This window comes from Cyprinus carpio, chromosome A4 (genome assembly GCF_018340385.1).
Source record: "Cyprinus carpio isolate SPL01 chromosome A4, ASM1834038v1, whole genome shotgun sequence".
Lineage (NCBI taxonomy): Eukaryota > Metazoa > Chordata > Actinopteri > Cypriniformes > Cyprinidae > Cyprinus > Cyprinus carpio.
In genome coordinates, this window is record NC_056575.1 from 19577040 (window position 1) to 19597172 (window position 20133).

Consider the following 20133-nt stretch of genomic DNA (forward strand, 5'->3'; position numbering starts at 1 on the left):
CTGAGGTGATCTGCAACCTAGCGAAATCTTTCTATTTTAGACACAATCTTGCCATGTCTCATTAGTTCTCTTTCAATAGTATCATCTCTGATAAATGGTGGTACATTTGAAAGCGTAATCCTTTTTACTGGGTGGACCAAAGGCATTACTGGAGTAAAAACATTATTAACGACAATACCATTCTCTACAATACCATTAACTTTTCCACATTATTCAAAAAAAACTATAGCGCTATTCATTCTAGCTGCAGACAGAATACTAGCATATCCAACTATTTCAGCAACCGCAATCGTGCAATCTTCAATAGAGCAGCGCTCCGCGGGGATGATTTTAATGCCATGCCTCCGCATTGTTATCCAAACTTTGAGACGCTGCAGCTGCCATGCTGACCAGCTCTCACTGATCGACAGCGCTTTCAATCAGCACGTCAAAATGTTTAGCAAGTCGCTCACAAAACAGAAAAACCAAGTCAAACACACAGGAAAAGATAGAAAAATCACTCGTTCAGTAGCTCTCTTCCACTCACACATGCTAACTCCGCCCATTCACTCCCAACATCCACTCAGAGAGCGAGAGAGAGAGAGGATCACTCACTGGCAAACATGAATCACACAAACACTTCAGCAGAGCAAAGAGGAAAGTGTCAAACAGTTACACTGCTAAACAGTTACACGTTACAGCTTGTGTTACAGTCACAGTGAGTTAAACGATACCTTGCTTGTGTTTTTTCTCCAGCTGCACAGCCAGTTTGTTCTGTTCCATATTCTTCAGGATGCCGACTGTGATCTGCACAGCTTCTTCTGGTCCAAAACACGCCACCAGCTTATCCACTGTTTTTAATCAATCTGCATCCTCCATTTCAGACGTTGCTATACACTCATGTTTCTTTAAGTGCCACTGAAACTTCTTCAGATCTTCTTTGACCAATTCCTCCAGCGACTTCAGAAGCAGGTCATCATCTTTCACCGTTTCACAGCTGCAGGACAAAACAAAAAAGATCTGAAATAGTTTTACTCTTAACATGTGGACCTAAATGCTTAAGTGTTATTTGGAATATTAAATTAATCTGTGATTAGATTAGGACTCTCAGAATCAACTCACCCAAACTCATCTGATAATAAGTCAGTGATTCGTCACAAGAGTCACACACAAACACTGACACACAAAAGCAGGCACACACACATCAACAAGCTCGAGGAGTAGTCAGATGTGAAAGCTGAGGTTTGACAGAATATATTGCTGTGGACAGACTGAATTGTGAATATACACACATTCACATGATCTAAATGAATGAGTTAAAGCTTGTGAGATGAAATGTATGTACATTTGATGAGAGGACAGAGATACAGTCGAGTTGAGAGACTTATGAAGTGTCAGAATTGTGTGTAAATATGCTGAAATTATTTGTCCTTAAAAAAGCATCACATAATGTATCTGTCATACCACTAAGTAAAATGATTGAGATTGAAATAGAGGTGACCATCACAGAAAAAGACATATAAACAGAGGCAGACAGACCACACTGAAATATACTGTTAGGAGAAGAACAGATAGACTGCAGAAGTTCCTCTGAGCTCAGAGCAGCATTAGCTTTATACTCTGACTAGGTGATCTGAACCGTGCCCGAGCACATCTGAAAGTCTAGCTGATTTGACTAGAGCGATATCTCCATACCGTGCTGTAATAATCCTCTGATATATGCAGCACAATTTAATGAAAATCACTGTGTTGCATAAGTGCTAAATAATTCAGACAGTCTATTAGCGAAAGCATTTCTTCAAAACATAAAGTAGCATGGTAATGACGTGTGCTCTGGCCTGAAGCATTAACAGCGATGTGAATGCAGACCAGCGGGAACAATCGGTACAAGGCCTAGTGTGAGTACACCCTGTGCCCGGGACTCAAGAAAGTGACATATGCTGTCTCTGTAATCATTTAAGCTCATGAGATGCACATGTACCTGCTCATCCATCATTCTCTGAAACAGAATCTCAGTCCTCACTAAAATCCTCAATTCCACCTCTATTTCTCTTCCTCCCAAAAGCTAAACTTTGTCTCTCTCTGGTAACATTCTACTGATATGTTGGATACAATAAAATCAAATACTGTTATTAAACCCTTTCATTTGCAAATTATGTGCAAACTAGATTGCTTCAATACTAAGACAATGTCAGACCATACAGTGCTATATCATCATGCTGATCATGTTTCTGTAGTCATATGCCAGCATGCCTAGACCCTATAGATAGCATTATCACCAGATGTGTTAAGCAGCACCGGGTCACAAGAACTAGAGACATGTAAACATTCACACATAGTTAACTCTCAGTAGGAAGACCAGAGACTGGCAGAATTGAATCAGTAACTGATGCCCTCATGTTCATATTGAATGCCCAATATAATACAATACTTCATCTTAGTTCTTCATATTCTGTTATGTCAGGATGTAAAATCAACAGATCTTAAACAGATTCTTCAATTTGTATTTCCACAGTCCTTGTTGAGTAGTTCTCATAGCTTCATAAATCTATTTATCTTCTGCACATTCTGAAATATTAAGTTGTTTATTTATTTAAACATTTTATGTTCCCAAATGTGCACTGAGAAATGTTATGCTACAGAATACACATAATAATATTCATAAGATGCACATGCGCATCACTGACCTCATATGTCATCTGCCCGGAACTGCTTTTGTGTACAACAGTGAGCACTAGCTACATTAAAGTGAATTTTGAATATGGATATTGTTCTTACAAAAACGCATTGATTGGCTAGAGAAGGTCTTTGGACCCCCCAGAGCCGTGTGAGACACTTTTTATTATGGATGGGTAATTTTTATTTAACTTCTTTTGGACTGAAGCAATGTAACACCCGTTGAGTGTCATGAAATAGCTTGAAAGAACAAACACAAATTATAACTTAACTCCAACTAATCTGAAAGAAGAAAATCATACACACCTAGGATGACTTCAGGGTGAGTAATTTATGGGCTTTTTTTTTTCTTTTTTCATTTTTGGTTGAACTAACCTAGTAAGATGCATGCACTAAGCAATATTTGAAAAACGCTTTTGAGCAGTGCTGGACTGAGTCCCAAAACACACTCTCAGCCATTCAGCAGTAAGAGGCATGATTTTGCAGCCAATCAACAGTAAGGGGCGTGTACTCGCAGCCATGCAATTGAAGATTGCTAAGAAAAAGTCGGTAGCACTTTATTTTACAGTCCTGTTCCTCATGTACATACTATGTACTACTTATAGCACAGCCAATCAGCAGTAAGGGCCAATCAGCCGCAGCCAGGGCTTAAAAACGAAAAAAAAAAAAAAAATTCAATCAGTTCACTCAGAACATAATCGGTATTATAACGTTTCCGTTCCCGTGTTTCTCATTAAACATTACCGTTCCAAACTGGTTTAATTCGAAAAATAACCAGAATCAGAAAAAGAATTAGCTTTAATCGCCAGGTGTGCGCAAACACACGAGGGTTAAAGGTGCTCCTGATGCATACATACACATCTGACATGAGAACAAAAAATATAAATAATTTTAACAAGACTTAGCAATAAATAATGTGAAAGAATCTGGAACAGTAGATTGATTTATGTACAGATTTGTGCATTTTTATTCTATATAGAACTGTATAAATAATATAGATATGCATATGTATTTACATAATACTTGAGAAGGCAATAATTAAAGATGTAGAATGATTTACGGAAATTAATTACAGAACACAAAATTACAGAACACAGGTAATGATTCATATGTTAGCTGTTTAAGCTGGAGATGGCATGGGGAAAAACTGTTTTTATGTCTAGATGTTCTAGTGCCCAGAGATCTGTAGCGTCTGCCTGAGGGGAGAAGTGCAAACAGGTTGTGTCCGGGGTGAGAGGGGTCTTTGATGTTACCTGCCCATTTCTTTACTCTGGAGTTGTACAAGTCCTGAAGACTGGGCAGGTGCACACCAATGATCCTTTCTGCTGTCCTAACAGTCCGTTGCAGTCTTCTTAAATCTGATTTGTTGGCTGACCCAAACCAGAAAGTTATAGAAGAGCACAGAACAGACTCAGTAATAGCGGAGTAAAACTGTCATCTGTGCCTGTAGCAGATTGAACTTTTTCAGCTGACGAAGGAAGAACAACCTCTGCTGGGCCTTTTTCACAATGGAATCAATGTGAATGTCCCACTTCAGGTCCTGATAGATGGTTGTGCCCAGGAACCTGAATGACTCCACTGCAGCCACAGTGCTGTTCATGATGGTGAATGGGGGGAGAGCAGGGGGTTTCTCCTAAGGTCCATGATCATCTCCACAGTTTTGAGTGTGTTCAGCTCCAGGTTGTTGTGTATGCACCAGACAGACAGCTGCTCAACCTCTTGTCTGTAAGCAGACTCATCACCGTCCTGGATGAGGCCAGTGACTGTGGTGTTGTCTGCAAACTTCAGGAGTTTGACAGAGGGGTCTTTAGAGGTGCTGTCATTTATGTAGAGAGAGAAGAGCAGTGGGGAGAGAACACAGCCCTGAGGAGCTCCAGTGCTGGCCGGTGCTGTGGCTCACTAGCTGCTGCCTGTCTGTCAGAAAGCTGGTGATCCACTAACAGATGGAGGTGAGTACAAAGAGCTGTGTCAGTTTATTCTGAAGGGTGTCTGGGATGATGGTGTTGAAAGCGGAGCTGAAGTCCACAAACGAGATCCTTGGATAAGTCCCTGGTTTGACCAGATGTTGGAGAATGTAGTGCAATCCCATATTGACTGCATCATCCACAAACCTGTTTGCTCAGTAAGCAAACTGCAGGGGGTCCAGCAAGGGTCCAGTAATGTCCTTCAAGTAGGCCAGCACCAGTCTCTTAAATGACTTCATGACCACAGGTCTGTAGTCATTAAGTCCTGTGATTTTTGGTTTCTTGGGTAAAGGGATGATGGTGGAGCGTTTGAAGCAGGAGGGATCTGTTGAAGATCAATGTGAAGATGGATGATAGCTGGACAGCACTGGCTTTGAGGCAGGCTGGAGAGACACCGTCTGGGCCTTTGGTTTTCCTTATCTTCTGCTTTCTGAAGACTCTGCATATATCCTCTTCACAGAACTTGAGTACAGGCTGAGAAACAATAGGGGGGAGGGAGGGGGAGGGAGCTGATGGCTGTGCTGTGAGATGGTCAGAGTGGGTGTGTGGTGTCAGACCAGGCTTTTGCTTTTCAAACCTGCAGTTTGAAAAAGTGAATTACATTATTTTTCATTTTGCATATACTTGCAAATGTACAAATGTATAAACAGACTCATTTTCACTCAAAAATAACATAACACATGATAGTTAAATTTGAACATTTAATGCATAACATGGTTAAAACCACAACAGAAATACCTCCATTAATTATAAAGCATAAACAGCTGGAAAAATATTGACCTGTTTTACTGAACCGTTCGTACTGAACAATGGAAAGTCTTCTTTTCAGAAGAGTGATAACATTCTGTGTACATAACTTTCTTGCAACACTACTTGTTTTAGAAATTACATGAAAAAAAATTAAACTGGATAACCATTGCTCTTTTAATGCACCGTCAACTGCTAATTTCAAAGTAGGCTATAACGCAAACACCCAACGCGACGTCCTTGCATCACATTAGCTAATAAAGCTGGATCATTTAATACAATATAACGTAAAATAAAACCACAACAAAATTTCTACAATTTAATAAAGTATTAACAGTCTATAAAGGAATCACATTGACCTGTTTTGGGCTACCTGTGATACTTGGATAGGTTTAAACAAAATGCACTAACTGTAAAAGTCTATATGAGCCTAAAGTTCATACTGCTTGTTTTAAACATACGAAAAGAATGTCCTCCAAGACCTGTGCATTCATTGAAGACCTCAGTGGGGAAAGAATGTACTTGACGCATTAAAATGTGCGCTCTACGTTGACTTGTTTTACAGGTAGTGCAGTTACATTCATAGCAAGTTAGGTTAGGGGAACAACACATGCCCAGTACTTAAAACATATCCAAAACAGATTAGATTGAAACACGAGTGTGTTTTATTGTTGTGCTTTCTTTTTTTTTTGCAATCAACAGCTGTTCTATCTCGTTGTCATCGTCGGATGATTGGAACGGACTTTGCTGTGCCATCGTGTTGCTGCCAGATAGATTCTGAATGGCTTCCCAGGCACGACACAAGTGAATTTTTGCACTTTCGGATTGAAGATTGCTAAGAAAAAGTCTGTATCTAGGATCAAGAAAAAAAGCAGCCACAAAGGCATCATTGTCAAAGAGGGCTGTTTGTCTTGATTTGAGACACTGAACAAGGCGTTTTGCAAAGGAATTGTCAACTCTGTCGGTACACTGAAGCCAAACACCGTAGAAGTCACCCGCTGTGAGCTGGTCGGATTGGAGGCTTTTCATAGCAATTTTCACTGGTTTCAGTGCACGCACCAAGCTGGATATTGCCTCCTATTCATTCTCACCTACATGTAGTTCTTTAATATTTGGTGACATGTCTTCGCAAAAATTCCTGAGCTCTAAAAGCTGCTCCAGCATATCGTGTGTAGAATGCCAGAGCGTTGGACAGTCAACAACTACCCTTTTGTGCCCCATTCTCTTAAGAAGTGTGACAACGTTTTTGTGTGACAACTTTTTTGCAACACGTCTCGCTTTAGAAATCAAATTGGATGACCGTTGCTCTTTTAATGCATCATCAACTGCTAACTGCAGGGTATGAGCCGAGCACATCACACTGCGCAACACATGTCCTGATAGCACAGAGTCAAGTTCAATTACCAAATCAGGAGTTTCGCCTCTTCCATTCCTGCGCCCATGGGATCAATTTAGTTTGCTTCAGATGGGGTCCCCACTTGCATATCAGATAATAAAGACAATGCCTTTAAACATCTTAGCGCCATTATCTGACGTTATTGAGTAAACTTGCCCTAATTTAACATTATATTCTTCTAATACATCCTTCACCACGGATGAAATGTATTCAGCTGTGTGTCATTCAGTTAGCTCTCTTACGGCCAAAGTGTGCAACACAATTTTTTCTCTGTCAGTGTACTGTACCTTTACGCCAAGAACAGATCGGTCTCTGCATGTAGCTGAATCAATTTTAAGCATTAGTAGCCTTCCCTTTATCTCATTCTTGAGCTTTACACTTCCCACTTGGACAAAAACCAACACCATATCACGGATATTTGAGGAGTTGATGGCAAACTCATTTCCTATAGCCTCTTGTATTCTGCCCTACAAAGGCAAAGGGCAGTAACTACGCAAACACTGAAACTGAGAAAAAATGCCTTTAGAGTTTTTACATCAGCCAGTCAAACATGTTGTGGGTAGATTAGTGGCAATGCATTCATTTTAAAGCCTTTTTAGGATGAAAATTTTTATGGATAAAAAACCATGACCATTGATGTGACCACTAAAATGCAGATACTGCACTCTGCCTTTGGATGACCTTACACAACTAAAAACACTATTGCAATAGCAAAATGCAGTATCTGCAAACTCAGAATCAAATAAAACTAGTTCATCCAACTTTCTTTTTGTGTGTTTCTTGCTACATGTTGATTGTTTTTAATAACTTTAATAATTTTATTGGTGTTTGCATGTTGTGTATGTTAAAATTACTACGTAGTAAGCCTCAAGATCATCTTATCGCAATGCTCCTTTCACCACAAAGAGTTTTCATACAGAACGCTTTGATGAATTATATAACTTTACCGGAGCCAGCTAACTTGTTATTACAATTGGATTAGCTGCCAGAAACGCGGAGAGATGTCCAAATCAACAAACTTCAGGATTCATTTGAATACGCAGGTCTGTTGTCTTTGGCTTTTTCACTATGACTGCGTCCAGAGTTGTCTGTCCATCTGCTGTAGATGCTGGTCTTTTAATGCTGGTTTGAAACAGTATACTCTGCTGGATGTTTACGTTGAATATGCCTCGGTGATTCCCGGCTATTTCTGCCCCGCATCCTTCAATATTGCAGACAGACTTGTTAGAAAATTTGTCATAGGAGAAATACTGACGAAAAGGATTGTCTTGGTGGCGACCCATCTAAAAAAGTCATTGACAGTGGTATAATCTAATAGGCCAATTTTGACTTTTTTTAAATTCTAAAAATTAGCTCACATTAATTACAGAAGAGAAACAAAAACATAGATTGCATTACTACTTAAGGCTAATCTTAACATTTCTAAGCATGTTTTACTTAAACACACCTCTGAAAAATTTGATGGGTAGCCAACTTTGTGGTTAAAAGACAAATCTAATCGGGCCAGAGAAATGGGCTGCCTATGACTGCTGCACGGGCATTTTCACTCACGCTTGTCACCATGCGTCAGCGTCACATGCTCTACTATTCAATTGTGATTTGTCACTGTCTAATTAAAATATTAAAGAGAACGATAAAATACCGTTATTAACCGGTTAATGGTCATTTCAAATAAGTGTTTCTGTTCCAAATGATTAAAATTGATTTAGTTCTTGTTTCTGTTTTTGTTCCTGTGAAAATTTTGTTCATTTCCGGTTTTTCGTTTTTGTTCCTTGAACTGGTTCGGAGCCCTGCTCGCAGCCAATCAGCAATAAGGGAGGTATACTCACAGCCAGTCAGCAGTAAGGGGCATATACTCGCAGCCAATTAGCAGAAAAAAAATGAGATAAGGAGGGGGCGTGTAGCAGGTAGGACCAGCGTAAATATCGGAGCAGCTTTGCAGAAATGGAGAGGAAAATTTGGGAAGACCTGGAATCGGATGCCGAGGTTGCTTTGTTTCTTTCTTGATAGGTGAGTTTACGTTTATTTTGCTTTGTTTCACACAATTAATCTGTGTTATCTTTGCTTGAATATGCTGCGGCTGGCAGGCATAGCAGATTCTGCCATCATCGCTGCCAGGGTTCTATACTTATATGTGGGGCAGAGTTAACAAAATAGGGGCGAGGTCCTGTTGGGGTATGGGCGTGTCTGTTTTGGTGCTTTCAAATATCAACATCATTATGCAAAATTCACTTAGTGCACCTTTAAATGAAGAATGTAACAAAAAATAGTTACATTTTAATGCTTTTCATATACTGAAAGGCAGTTGAATTCTAAGTCATTGCTTCCTTCCATTTTGTGCATAGAAGAGTGCATGTACTTTTCATTCAGTGAACAAACAGAAATCATCTTTGATGAAAAAAACACGTCAAGTGAATCAAGTGATTAATGGGACTAACTACTTCTGTGTTCTACTTAATACAATTCAATTTCTGGTTACAGCATTCAGCGCACCTACAGTAGGGTGACCATTTCTATATTGCCTAAAATATCCAGATTTTGGCTTTGTTTTCCTGTTATTATACAGGGTATAATCCTTTTTTTCTATTTTGTTTTTCACTGTACTATAGAACACAGCGCCAGGAGAGCTAGCTGACAACAGTTGATTGTCCTTCATGGTTTTTTCTTCTCTAAATAGTCATGTTTGATCTTGCAATTCTCTGTGAGATCTCCTATGTCAATTTGTGAAATCGTTCCTACAATCAACAAGTGTGTGGTCTTGAGTTCTGGTTAAATCATCTAGTGTGCGCATTCAGATAAGGCTTAAAATTGGTTGAAACTGTGCTTCATGTCTCGTGGTCTCCCCATGGTTTTAAAATCGGTTAAACTAAAAAAATCATCTTGTGTGTCCAAGTTTATTTAAGAATGGTTGAAAAACACCAGTTGGAGTGCACTGATTTGTAAACACCCCTTTTGGTTCTGCATGTGCACTTCTCAGTATTCTAATTAAGTTCTTCTTAACTGGTTTGGCCGTGGTCCCACATTTTCACATGGTCATTAAGCTGCGACCCACTTTATGATATATATCATTTGTTTAACAAAAATATCATACCTTCATGCAAATCCTTCCCTAACACAAGAAGTACCAGTTATACTTTTATTTCACACATTGCACGCTCGTAGTTTCTTTTGCACTTTACACTACAATGCAGTAGTACAACGAATACTAACCAGTCACGACTGTTTCTCAAACACGGTTTGCATCTCCAAACGTTTGAACCCACATTAGTTCAACAACATTTGGGCCAGTATAATGACGGTCACATGCATGTAGTGGAGGATAGACTTCTGCTAATTAATTGATTCAAGATCTCTGAGATGCTGCTGTGTATTGAACATGGCACCTGATGACTAATTTTCATATTTGTTCGCTGTCATACTCCGGGGTTCCCTTAGGCATTTATGCATATGCGCACACTTAAAAAACGGTGCTTTTTGAGGACGCGCTAAAATGTATTGATTAAAATGCATATATATTTACAAATAGCATGGAAGGTGTAGATTGTATTCTGCATGTTAGCTTGCTTATTGTGCCCAAAAGCATAATTTATTTAAGCCCATATGTCTTTACTAAGAAGAAACTATGCTTCTAACCACAGGTGGAGAGCTATAGTTCCTACCACGTAACACTGTTTGCGAATGTTTGTTTGAACTATAGTTTCAGGAAACATCACGAGCTGCGAGCATCTTCTGGAGCTGACAGCAGCAAATACCAATAAAGGTACATTTTCTTTTTTCTTTTTCAGAAATCACTCACTGTTATTCTGTACCATTTGTTAATAATTTAAATATGTTCAGTCATCTTGTAAATGACACTCTCATAATAATCTATTTAAATGAACAGGGGTTAAAAAATCTTTTAAAACAGCCTCTTTGTGAGTTAAAGCAGGGATGGGCAAACTTGGGTACTGGAGGACCATGACTGTCCTGGCAGTTTAGCTTAAACCCTCATCAAACACACCTCTACCATCTAACTTAATTAGGATTACTAGAATGCTATCAATGATGAGTTTTTTATCAGGGGGTCAGAACTTAACCTCATTTCATATTTAAACTATAAACTACATGTACAGTAAACAGTGAATGATTTCAGGAAAAAGAAGGAAAGAAACAACCTTTATGGTTGCCGCTGTCTTTTTTTTTTTTTCCCTCCCGTTGATAGGCGCCCAACTTAGCTCTTCTGATTGGCTGATCTCTGCGAACAGTTGCCCGCTTTTGCCTCTACAGATTTCGGCCTCCCAAAAAAAGGGGGGGGTCCTCCCCTTTTTTTTTCACCATTTGGCCACACAACCCCCCCAACAAACCGTTTTTGAAGGCCCTGGTGGGGGTTTTGGGGGGGGTTTGGGGAGGGGTGGAACCCAACTAAAACCAAACAAATTGTTAGTATTTTGGCAAATTTTTTTTTAAGGTTGGGACAAAAAATAAAAAAAAAAAAAAACCCAAAAATTTACTTAAAAAAACAAAAATCAAAAAACTGTTTTTTTTTTTTTTCAGGGGGTTTTTTTTTTTTTTTTTTTGTTTTTCCCCTCCCCCCCAATCAAATTTGCCAAACACAATGAAGGGGGGGGGGGGGGAAAAGGGCGGGGGGGGGTGGGGGGGGGGCATTTTAAGTTTGGGAAAATTGGATTAACACACAGTTTCAAAGGGGGGGGGGGGGTTTCTTGTTTGGCATTTATTTCTGGCCCAAACAAAGCCCCAGTTGGCCTTGGGAAAATACTATTTATTAATATTTTTTTAATTTTAATAATTTTTTTTTTTTTAATTCCCTCCCCCAAACAAACTTTTCTGAATTCCCCCCAAAAGGCAAACAAAAGTCCCCAAAATTTTGGTAAACAAAACAAATATTGGATTTTTTCTTTTTCAAAACCTTTTTTAAAAGCTTAAAAAATTTTCCCAACCCCTCACAGTTGTTTGCACAAACTGTGGGTGGGGAAAAGTTTTTTAAAACCCCGTTTTTTTTTCAATGTAACTGGGGGGGCGGGCACACCACACCAATAGGCTATAAACAAACCGGGTTTTGGGTTGTTTAATTTGGGGAATTTTGGGTTTTTTTTGTTTTTGTGGATTTTCTTGGGGGGCCTTTTCTAAAATTCCCCAACCCTGAAAAAAATTTTTGGAGGTTTTAAAAATTGAAAAATGCTTTCCCAAAGCTTTGGCATGTTGTTCCTTTGTATTTCGTTTTTTTTGGGGTCCTTTATTTTTTTTTTTTTTGAAAAAAGGGGTTTTTTTTTCTTAGGTTGTTTTTTTTAATTTTTCCCCCCCAGCAATTTTAGTTTTTTTTAGGGGGGGGGGTGGGGGGGGGGGGGGTGGACAAACCCACCAAAAAAAACCTATTTTGGAAAAAATTTTTGTTTTGTGTTTAAACGTTATTTTTTGCCCACCAGAGAACAAACCCATATTGCCCCCACTAGGAACATGCCCAAAAGTTCTCATTAAACCAATTTAAAAAAAAAAGGAAAAAACAATTGAAACCAATTAAATTCTGGGGCCCCTTTAATCCAGTAAACAAAAGGATTGGGTGGGTAACACATTGCCCAAATTTTTTAAAAAAAAGTAAAAAAATTTTTAATTAATAATTTTTCCTTGTTAAAGGGTGTGGTTTGTTTCAACTTTTTGTCCCTTGTTAAAAAAATTCCCCAGTTTTTGGGGGGGGCCCACCCCACCTTTTAACAACAAACTTAGCGGGGGGGCAAAACTAAATTTTAAAGAACCTTCAAAATATGCTTAATGTTTTTCTTGGAAACTTTGTTTAAGGGGGGGGGGGGGGGTGGGGGGGGGTCCCAACCGTCCTGGGGGGGGGACCCTTTTTTTACAAAAACGAGAAGAACATTACAAATTTTGTTTGAAAAAAAATTTGGTTGGGGGGGGGGGGGCTTGGTGTTTGTTCAAATTGGGGGTTTTTGGGACAAATGTCCCCTGGGGGGGACCTTTAAAACCACAAAAAAAAAACAAATCCCCCATTGAAAACTTTTCCAAAAACATAAAAACAACACTGTTTTGTTTTAATTCCCCCTTCCCCCCCCGTTTTCCCCCCCCCCCCCACCTGGGCCCCCACCCCCCAGGTGTGGTGGGGGGGTTTGGGAAAAAATAATTGAGATTAACACCCCTGGGTGGGAAACGAGTTTTTTTTTTGGTGGGGTATTACAAAGGGACCCCCCCCCGGACCTTTTTTTTCAAACCCAACAAAAAACCGGGGTCAGACGGGGCACCCGTTTTTTTTTTTTTTTCTTTTTTTAAAGGGGATTGGGCCGCCCCGGGGGGGGTACCCCCCCATGAAACCCCCGGGCTTTATGTTGCCCCCCCCCCCCTGGGGGGGGGGTTTTTTTTTTTTTTTTTTTTTCCCCTGGCTTTGTTTTTAAAAACCCCCTGTTATTTTTTGGTAATTAGGTGGGGGGGGGGGGGGGGGGGGGGGGGGGGGACCCCCACAAAAATTTGTAAATTTTGCTTTTTCCCATTTTTTTTTTTTTTCTTTGGTTGGAGGGGGCTTTGTTTTTTTTGGAAAAAAATAGGCGTCCCACAAAAATGGAAATTTTTTTAAAAGCCGAAAAACCCCAAAAAACTCCCAAGTGGGCCCCCACAGAGGGGGGCTGTACTGGTGGTGTTTTTGGCAAGAGGGGGGGACCCAATTTTCATTTTCATACAAAAAAGGGGGGGGCGGGGGCCTTTGTTTTTTTCCGAAAAAAAACAAGGCAAGGGGGGGGCCCAGAAATAATTTTTGTAAACACCTCCCCCTGGGGTTTAAGGAATTTTTTTTGAAAAAAAGTAAACAATGTTTTATCCCCCCGCCCCCCGAACAAAAATTAAATTTAAAAGAAAGTCAAAACAACCCCCCGGCCACCAAAAAAGAAAGGTGCCCCAAAAAAAACATTCCCCTCCAAACCCAAAAACAAAGGGTTTTTTCCCCCTTCTGGGAAGGGGGGGGGGGGGGGGAAATATTAACAAAATATTTGTTTTTTTGTGCCCCTAGGGGGGGGTGTTGTTTTTTTCAAAAAAAAAGGAGGGGGGGGGCAGGGGGACAAATTTGTTTTTTTTTTTTAAGTGTTTTCGTACAGCTTAAAAAAAAAAAGGAGCAAAAAACCCCCCCCCCACCCCCCCAGGGGGTGGGGGGGCCAAGAAGGAGGGGCCCCAAAAAGGGGGAAAGGGATATTAAAAAGGTTAAATTAAAAAAGGCGGTTTTTTTCTTTTGAAAAAAAAAAAAATTACTGAAAGGGTTCCACATGGAAAAGGGGGGGGCCAGGAAGGGGGGGGCCAAGGCCTTTAAAATTTGGTGTACTTTCAAAAAACACACACAACACCCCGGGGGGTTACCTCACTAAATAACCCCACCCTTCGTTGTCCCTGTGTTGTAACAACCCATGGGACCAGGGGGGCAAACTATTGTAAATATTTCATTTGTTTTTTTTTTCAATCCTCCCATTCTTCCCAAAAGCCCCACCCCAAGGGGTCAAAAAAAAAAAAAAAAAAGTGTTTTAACGGAATGGGAGGGGGGGGGGAAAAGGTAGGTTTGGCAAACAAAGTGAAAGACAAAAAAAAGGGAAACAAGTTGGAATTTCAAAAAAAAAAAAAACAAAACACCACAAAAAATGTTAAGTTTAAAGGGGAATTTGGGGGGCCTCATTTTGAAAAAGGAGGGGGGGGGGGGGAAAAAACATTTGAGGGGGAAAAAAGGGGGGGGGGGGGATTGGGGTGTTTTTTTTTTTTTTGAAACTTTTTGGGTTTTTTTTTTTTTTGGGGGAGTGGAACAACTTTTTTTCTTTTTTTTGGGGGGAAAGAAAAGAAAAAAAAAAAAAAAAAAAAAAAACAAAAAAAAAAAAACACAAAATTGCAGGGAAAATTTTTTTTTTTTTTTTAAGGGACAGCCAAAGGAAAAAAACACAAGGGGGGGTTGTTTTGGTTTTCCTAAATTCCTTTTGGGACTTTGTTTTTAAACAAGGGAAATAAAAAAAACAAAACCAAGACCAAAAAACCAAACGGAAAGGGGGGGGGCGGGGGAAAGGGGGGGAGGTGTTCAACCCCCCCAACAAATTTTTTTTTGGTTGGAGGGGGGGGCGGGGGGGGAACCAAAAAGTGGGGGGGGGGGAAAACTTTTTGGGTCACCCTTCTTTTCCAGTTAAAAAAATTTAAATTTTTTTTTTTGTTTCCCCCCAAAAATTTTGTGTTGGGACATAGTTAATTTGCTTCCCCACCCCCAAAAAAAAAAAAATTAAAAAAATTACAAAAAAAAAAAAAAAAAACAAATGGCCCCCTGTTTTTTTTTTTTTTTCAAACCCCCCAAAATTTTTTTTGAAACCTCCCAACAAAAAAAAAAACCCCAAAAATTTTTTTTCATGGGGGTTTTTTTTTTTCATTTTTTTTTGTTGTTCCGAAAAACAAAACTTTGGAGGTTTGCAACAAAAAAACTTTTTTATTTTTGGGGGGGGGGGGGAAAAACCCCTTTTTCCTTTTTGTTCTTTTTGGGATTAGGGAGACAAAAAAAACCCAGTTGTGTTGTTTTAAGTAACAAAAAAAAAAAAAAACAAAAAACCAACCAAAAAAATTAATTTTAATTTTTGAAAACACAAAAAAAAAAAATTTTTTGTAAATTATTTGTTCCCAAAAAAACTGTTTTTTTTTTTTTTCGTTTTAAGGGTGGGGGTGGGTGGGGGTGGTGGGGGGGGACAGTGGGGAAAAAGCGGGGGCTTAGTGGGGGGGGGCTTTTTACTAAAAATTTTACCATTAGATTTTGTTTTTTTTCTTAAGGGGGACCCCCCACCCACCCCTTGGGGGGGGGGGGTTTTTTGTTTTAACCCCAGTTGGGGAAACCAAACCCCCCCCCCCCCCCCCCCCCCCCCCCCCCCCCCACCTTTGTACTACCCCCAAAAAAACCTGGGAAAATTTTTTTGTCTTTCGTTTGGTTTTGTTTTTTTACAAAAAAAAATAAACAAATTGAAAAAAGGGGGGGGGAGTTTGGTTTTTTTTCTTTTTTGTTTTTTTGGTTTGCTCTTTTTGTGCAAAAAAGGGAAAAAACAGGAAAAACAAAAAGGGGGGGAAAACAAAAAAACATGGTCAAAAAACACAACACCAAACAAAAAAGCCAATTAAAACAACAAAGGGTTGGTTTGTCTATTTGGGGGGGGAGGGTTTATTTGTAAAAAGGCGGGGGGGTTAAGGGGTGACAAACAAAACCAAAAAACAAAAAATTCCCTTTAACGGGGGGGGGGGGGGGGGGGGATTCTCAAGGAATTTGTTTTTAAAAAGGTTTTTTTTGTTTTTTTTTTAAATTTTATACTTTGGGATAGAAGGGATGTTTTTTTTTTTTAGCCCGGGGGGGGTTTTTTTTTTTTTGTTTTTTCCACCAATTCTTGGGGGGGGGGGGGGGGGAAAAAAAAGTGGGGGGGAAAAAAAACAAAAGGAAAAAAACAAAGAAAGAAAATATGGGAGGGTTTAACAAAGGGGGGGGGTTCTCGAAGCCTGGGTTTTCTTTCTTTACAAAATAAAAACAACACAAAAAAAAAAAAAACAAAAACCCCAGAATTTTTTTTTTGGGGTGGGGGGGGACCTTGGTTAGGGGGAAGGGAAAGTCATAAGGAAAAAACCGGTTTTTTTTTTAAAAAAAAAAAAACCCCCCCCCCCCAAAAACAATTTAAAAAAAACAACTTTCGTTTTCTGGTAGGTTGTTTTTGAGGAACCAAAGAAAGAAAAAATTCTAATTTCAACCCCAGAAAGTTTCTTTTTTTTTTTTTTTTTAAAAAACAAAAGGGGACCAATAAAGGTTTTTTTTTGGGAGGGACAGGGTTTTTTTTTTTTTTTTTTCCCCCAAAAAACCCCCCCAGCAAAAAGGGGGGAAAAACAAGGGTTTTTAAAAAAAAAACAATTTAGGGAAACAAAAAAAAAAAAACAAAATTTGGGGGAAAAAAAACCAAAGAAAAGTTTTTTTAATTTTAGGAGGGGGGAAGGGGGGGGAAAACCGAACCCCCACAATAAAAAACAAAAAAAAAGAAAAAAAAAAACCAAAAAAAAATGGGCCTGAAGAAAAAAAACAAAAATGAAGATTTGGAGTGGCTAGCAAATCCTGACCTGAACCTATTGAGATGCTAGTGGCTGACCTTAAAAAGGTGGTTCCATGCTCAAAAAACATCCAATGTGGTGAATCTACAACAAACCCGCATAGATGATTGGACCAAAAATTTTTCCAAAAGCGCTTTTAAAAAAGAAATCAGGGAAGGTTTTCACAAAACGTTTTTTGCAGTTGTTGCTGGGTAAGGGGGGTCCCCCAAACCCTTTTTTAGGTTTAGGGGCAAAATTTTTTTTTTGGGGTTTTTTTCCCCAAATTTTAAAATTTTTTTTTTTTTTTAAAAATGCGTTGTGTTCAATTGTGTTATCTTTTACTAAAATTTTTAAATTTTTTTGATTTTGGAAAAAATTAAAGTGTGACCAAAAAATGCAAAAAAAAAAATAAAAAAATACATCCCAAATTTACACCAAGTAATGAATTTTAAACATATTATTTTCTTGTGCATTTTGGGGGATAAGGGAAATTATGAGAATACTGGGGGCCAAAAAACGTATACCAAACAGTTTTGGTTTTGTGGAATTTAGGTCTTTCCCGTCACAACAGAATGCATCCCAAAACTTTCACTTTTATACTTCTGTATATGCTATAGTGACAATAAAGAAAAGTACATTTATTTTAAAAAAATTAAAAACATTTTTCTTTTCATTCCTTTTAAAAGGTTTTAAAAAATCAAACTTGAAAGAGTTTTGTTAAAAGATTTTAAAATGTATTCCAAAATTTTAAAAGTTAGATGATAAATTTTAAAATAAATAAAAAAAAACAAAATTGTCCGCATGTTAAAAACCCAAATTTGCAGCAAGAACTTTCTTTGGTGGAATATGAAATAAAATTAGGTTTATTGCCTGGTTGGAGTGAGAATTTCTTGACGTCTGAATTACATCATACACATATAGATAGTTTTTCAAATGTAACAGCTCAACCAAATTTAGACCCTACAATGAAAAGATCATTAGCAATAAAAAAATATTCTAAGAAAACATTGGACTTATAACAATATTCCAGTATCAGTATTTTAAATAATTAAACCTCAATATGACCTTCTTTTTCTCTCGCTTTTGATCTCTCACGCCCCTAAAGCTTATGTGACATAGTAGCCAACAGTAAATACAGATTAAATAAAAACAAAACTCATGATTTTATTATCATTACAATGTAAATATAGAAAAGCCGCTAACAGATGCTCACCTCCACACGCAACACTGACGCCCTTCCCTGCCAGGTCAAGAAGGCTGTCAATCGAAATTACTCAGCCAATGAGAAACACTGCTGCTAGACCCGCCCCCAAGCGAGATTGGGTCAGAATGGCGAACGAAAAACTTCAGAAGCGTAAAGAAACCTTCAGACGTGAACTGAAAATCTGGACGCAATTTTTAAATAACAGACAGCCACAGGCCATATCACCCGCAGCCAAGAATGGTGCCCACTGAACGATAAGCAGGGCTTGAGCCTGGTCCGTACTGGATGGGGGGACTCCTGAGGAAAACGAGGTTGTGCGGAAGTGTGTTAGTGAGGCAGAGGGGGTGCTCACCCTGTGGTCTGTGTGGGTCCGAGGGCTCCCAGTGTCGTGCCAGGCGTCGACTGCCAGTATTACTGATCAACAAGCACCGTCTTGAGGATGAGGACGTTAAACCAAGGTACTGACTCTCTGTGGTCAGTAAGAAGCCCAGGGCACTTCCGTAGTAAAAGAGTAGGGGTGTAACCCGGGTTGTCCCTGGCCAAGTGCTACCTTGGCCGTGTTAATAATCCCCATTCCATATTGATTGGCTCTATCTCCTCTCTGCTCTTCCGCTGTACTGGTGGTGTGGTGAGCGCACCTGGCGACTTTGTCCTGTGGCTGCCGTCGCAGCAGCCAAGTTGGAGGCGGACACACATGGTGGTGGTGAAGGAGAGACCCCCAACATGATGGTAAACAAGTGCTTTGGGTGTACACAATACACAATCAAGCCGCTGTATTAATCCGAGGTACATCACTGCATTCATTCTTTCATCAAATGGTATGAGGGTAGATACGTGTGCCCAACAATGCAGTGTATTATACACGAAGTCAAAGATTTTTGCTCTTGCCAGGTTTTGTTTTTAGATTTGGTTTAATTTTATATTTTCATTAAGTTTCTTGAAAAAATTATGTTCATTTAACCGGGCAAACAAAGGTAATTTTCCATAGACCACAGTGCTAAAATATAAAACTGCTTAAGACCGCAAGATCCTCTTATCCCTTCCTCTTTTGCTGCTGTTTCCTTCCAGCTTTTTTTCAGCACAGCATAAAAACTACACTTACTCGCCATAAGTGTGTGATTCATTCATGCGGTGTTTTTGTTACCCCGTAGCACATGCTAATGACATTTTATTTCTTCTGTAGTAATGTGCATCGTAGCCTACGATGGTCTATGGGTGTGCATTCATCGTACAGTCTGCATGCATGTATTACACCCAAGGATTATTAGATCAGTGGCACACACCTGTTGTTTATTTTTTGCAATGTATTTTTACAGGTATTGCTTTAAAATCCATGGCCCATGTGTAGAAGGGCCCTTTTAAAAAGAGGAAGAGTTAGTGTTATTCATAACAATAGTGGCGCGTAGTAGAAGTCTGATTGCCATGCTGTCGCAAGACACTCGATTTATTCTCACTGGATTGGTCAGTACACACCAACGCATTTTATAGATGGTTTAGGTTTAACTACTTGCCGGCTGTCACTGAAAATTAGAATTCCCAATCTAGCCATCTGTTCCCAAGATCGCGTCTCTGACACAGAGCTTTCCTCTTATGAGCAGCGATGTGCAGTGAAAATATATTAATATACGTCAAAATTGTGTGTCCTGCCCAGCATCACACCCGGTTTGTGTCTTTATTGTCTAACCTGCCCAACCCTAATTCGTAACCGTACCAATCTTAAACTACAGTGTTGGTAGCATGATCTGGACTGTACCGTGTTGTGTTACGAGGTTCGGATCCAACCAAAAGCTTTGTTAGAACACCGGATTCCGCACCAAAGCAACTCTCTTCAAGGCTTGCACCCGGCTGCAGCCTGCAGACGGCGGCGGACCCATTACCTACTCTGTTGGTGTACAATCGTCTTTCATAGACATACAGGATAGGAAATGTGTGTTAACTTGGGTAGAACAGAGGATGTGTTTAAGAAAGCTAAAAACGCTGTGCAGTTTTACAAGCCTTCTTTTAATGCACAGTTTTTTATTGTAACGACCACAGTGATTTATTGAAACACGAGATGTTTGCTGCGCAAGTTTAACTTCTGGACCACTCGATTTCCCAAAAAA

At 39.4% G+C, this 20133-nt stretch overlaps 1 protein-coding gene across 1 annotated transcript in view; it reads right to left on the reverse strand.

The window, feature by feature from the left end:
• Positions 1-20133, reverse strand: part of LOC109046020 (NACHT, LRR and PYD domains-containing protein 3-like) — a 435468-nt gene that overhangs the window by 65757 nt on the left and 349578 nt on the right. The window contains exon 2 of the mRNA XM_042746145.1: positions 714-976. Coding sequence (XP_042602079.1) covers positions 714-762 — 49 coding nt within the window. The 5' untranslated portion in view covers positions 763-976. The remainder of the gene's footprint in view (positions 1-713; positions 977-20133) is intronic.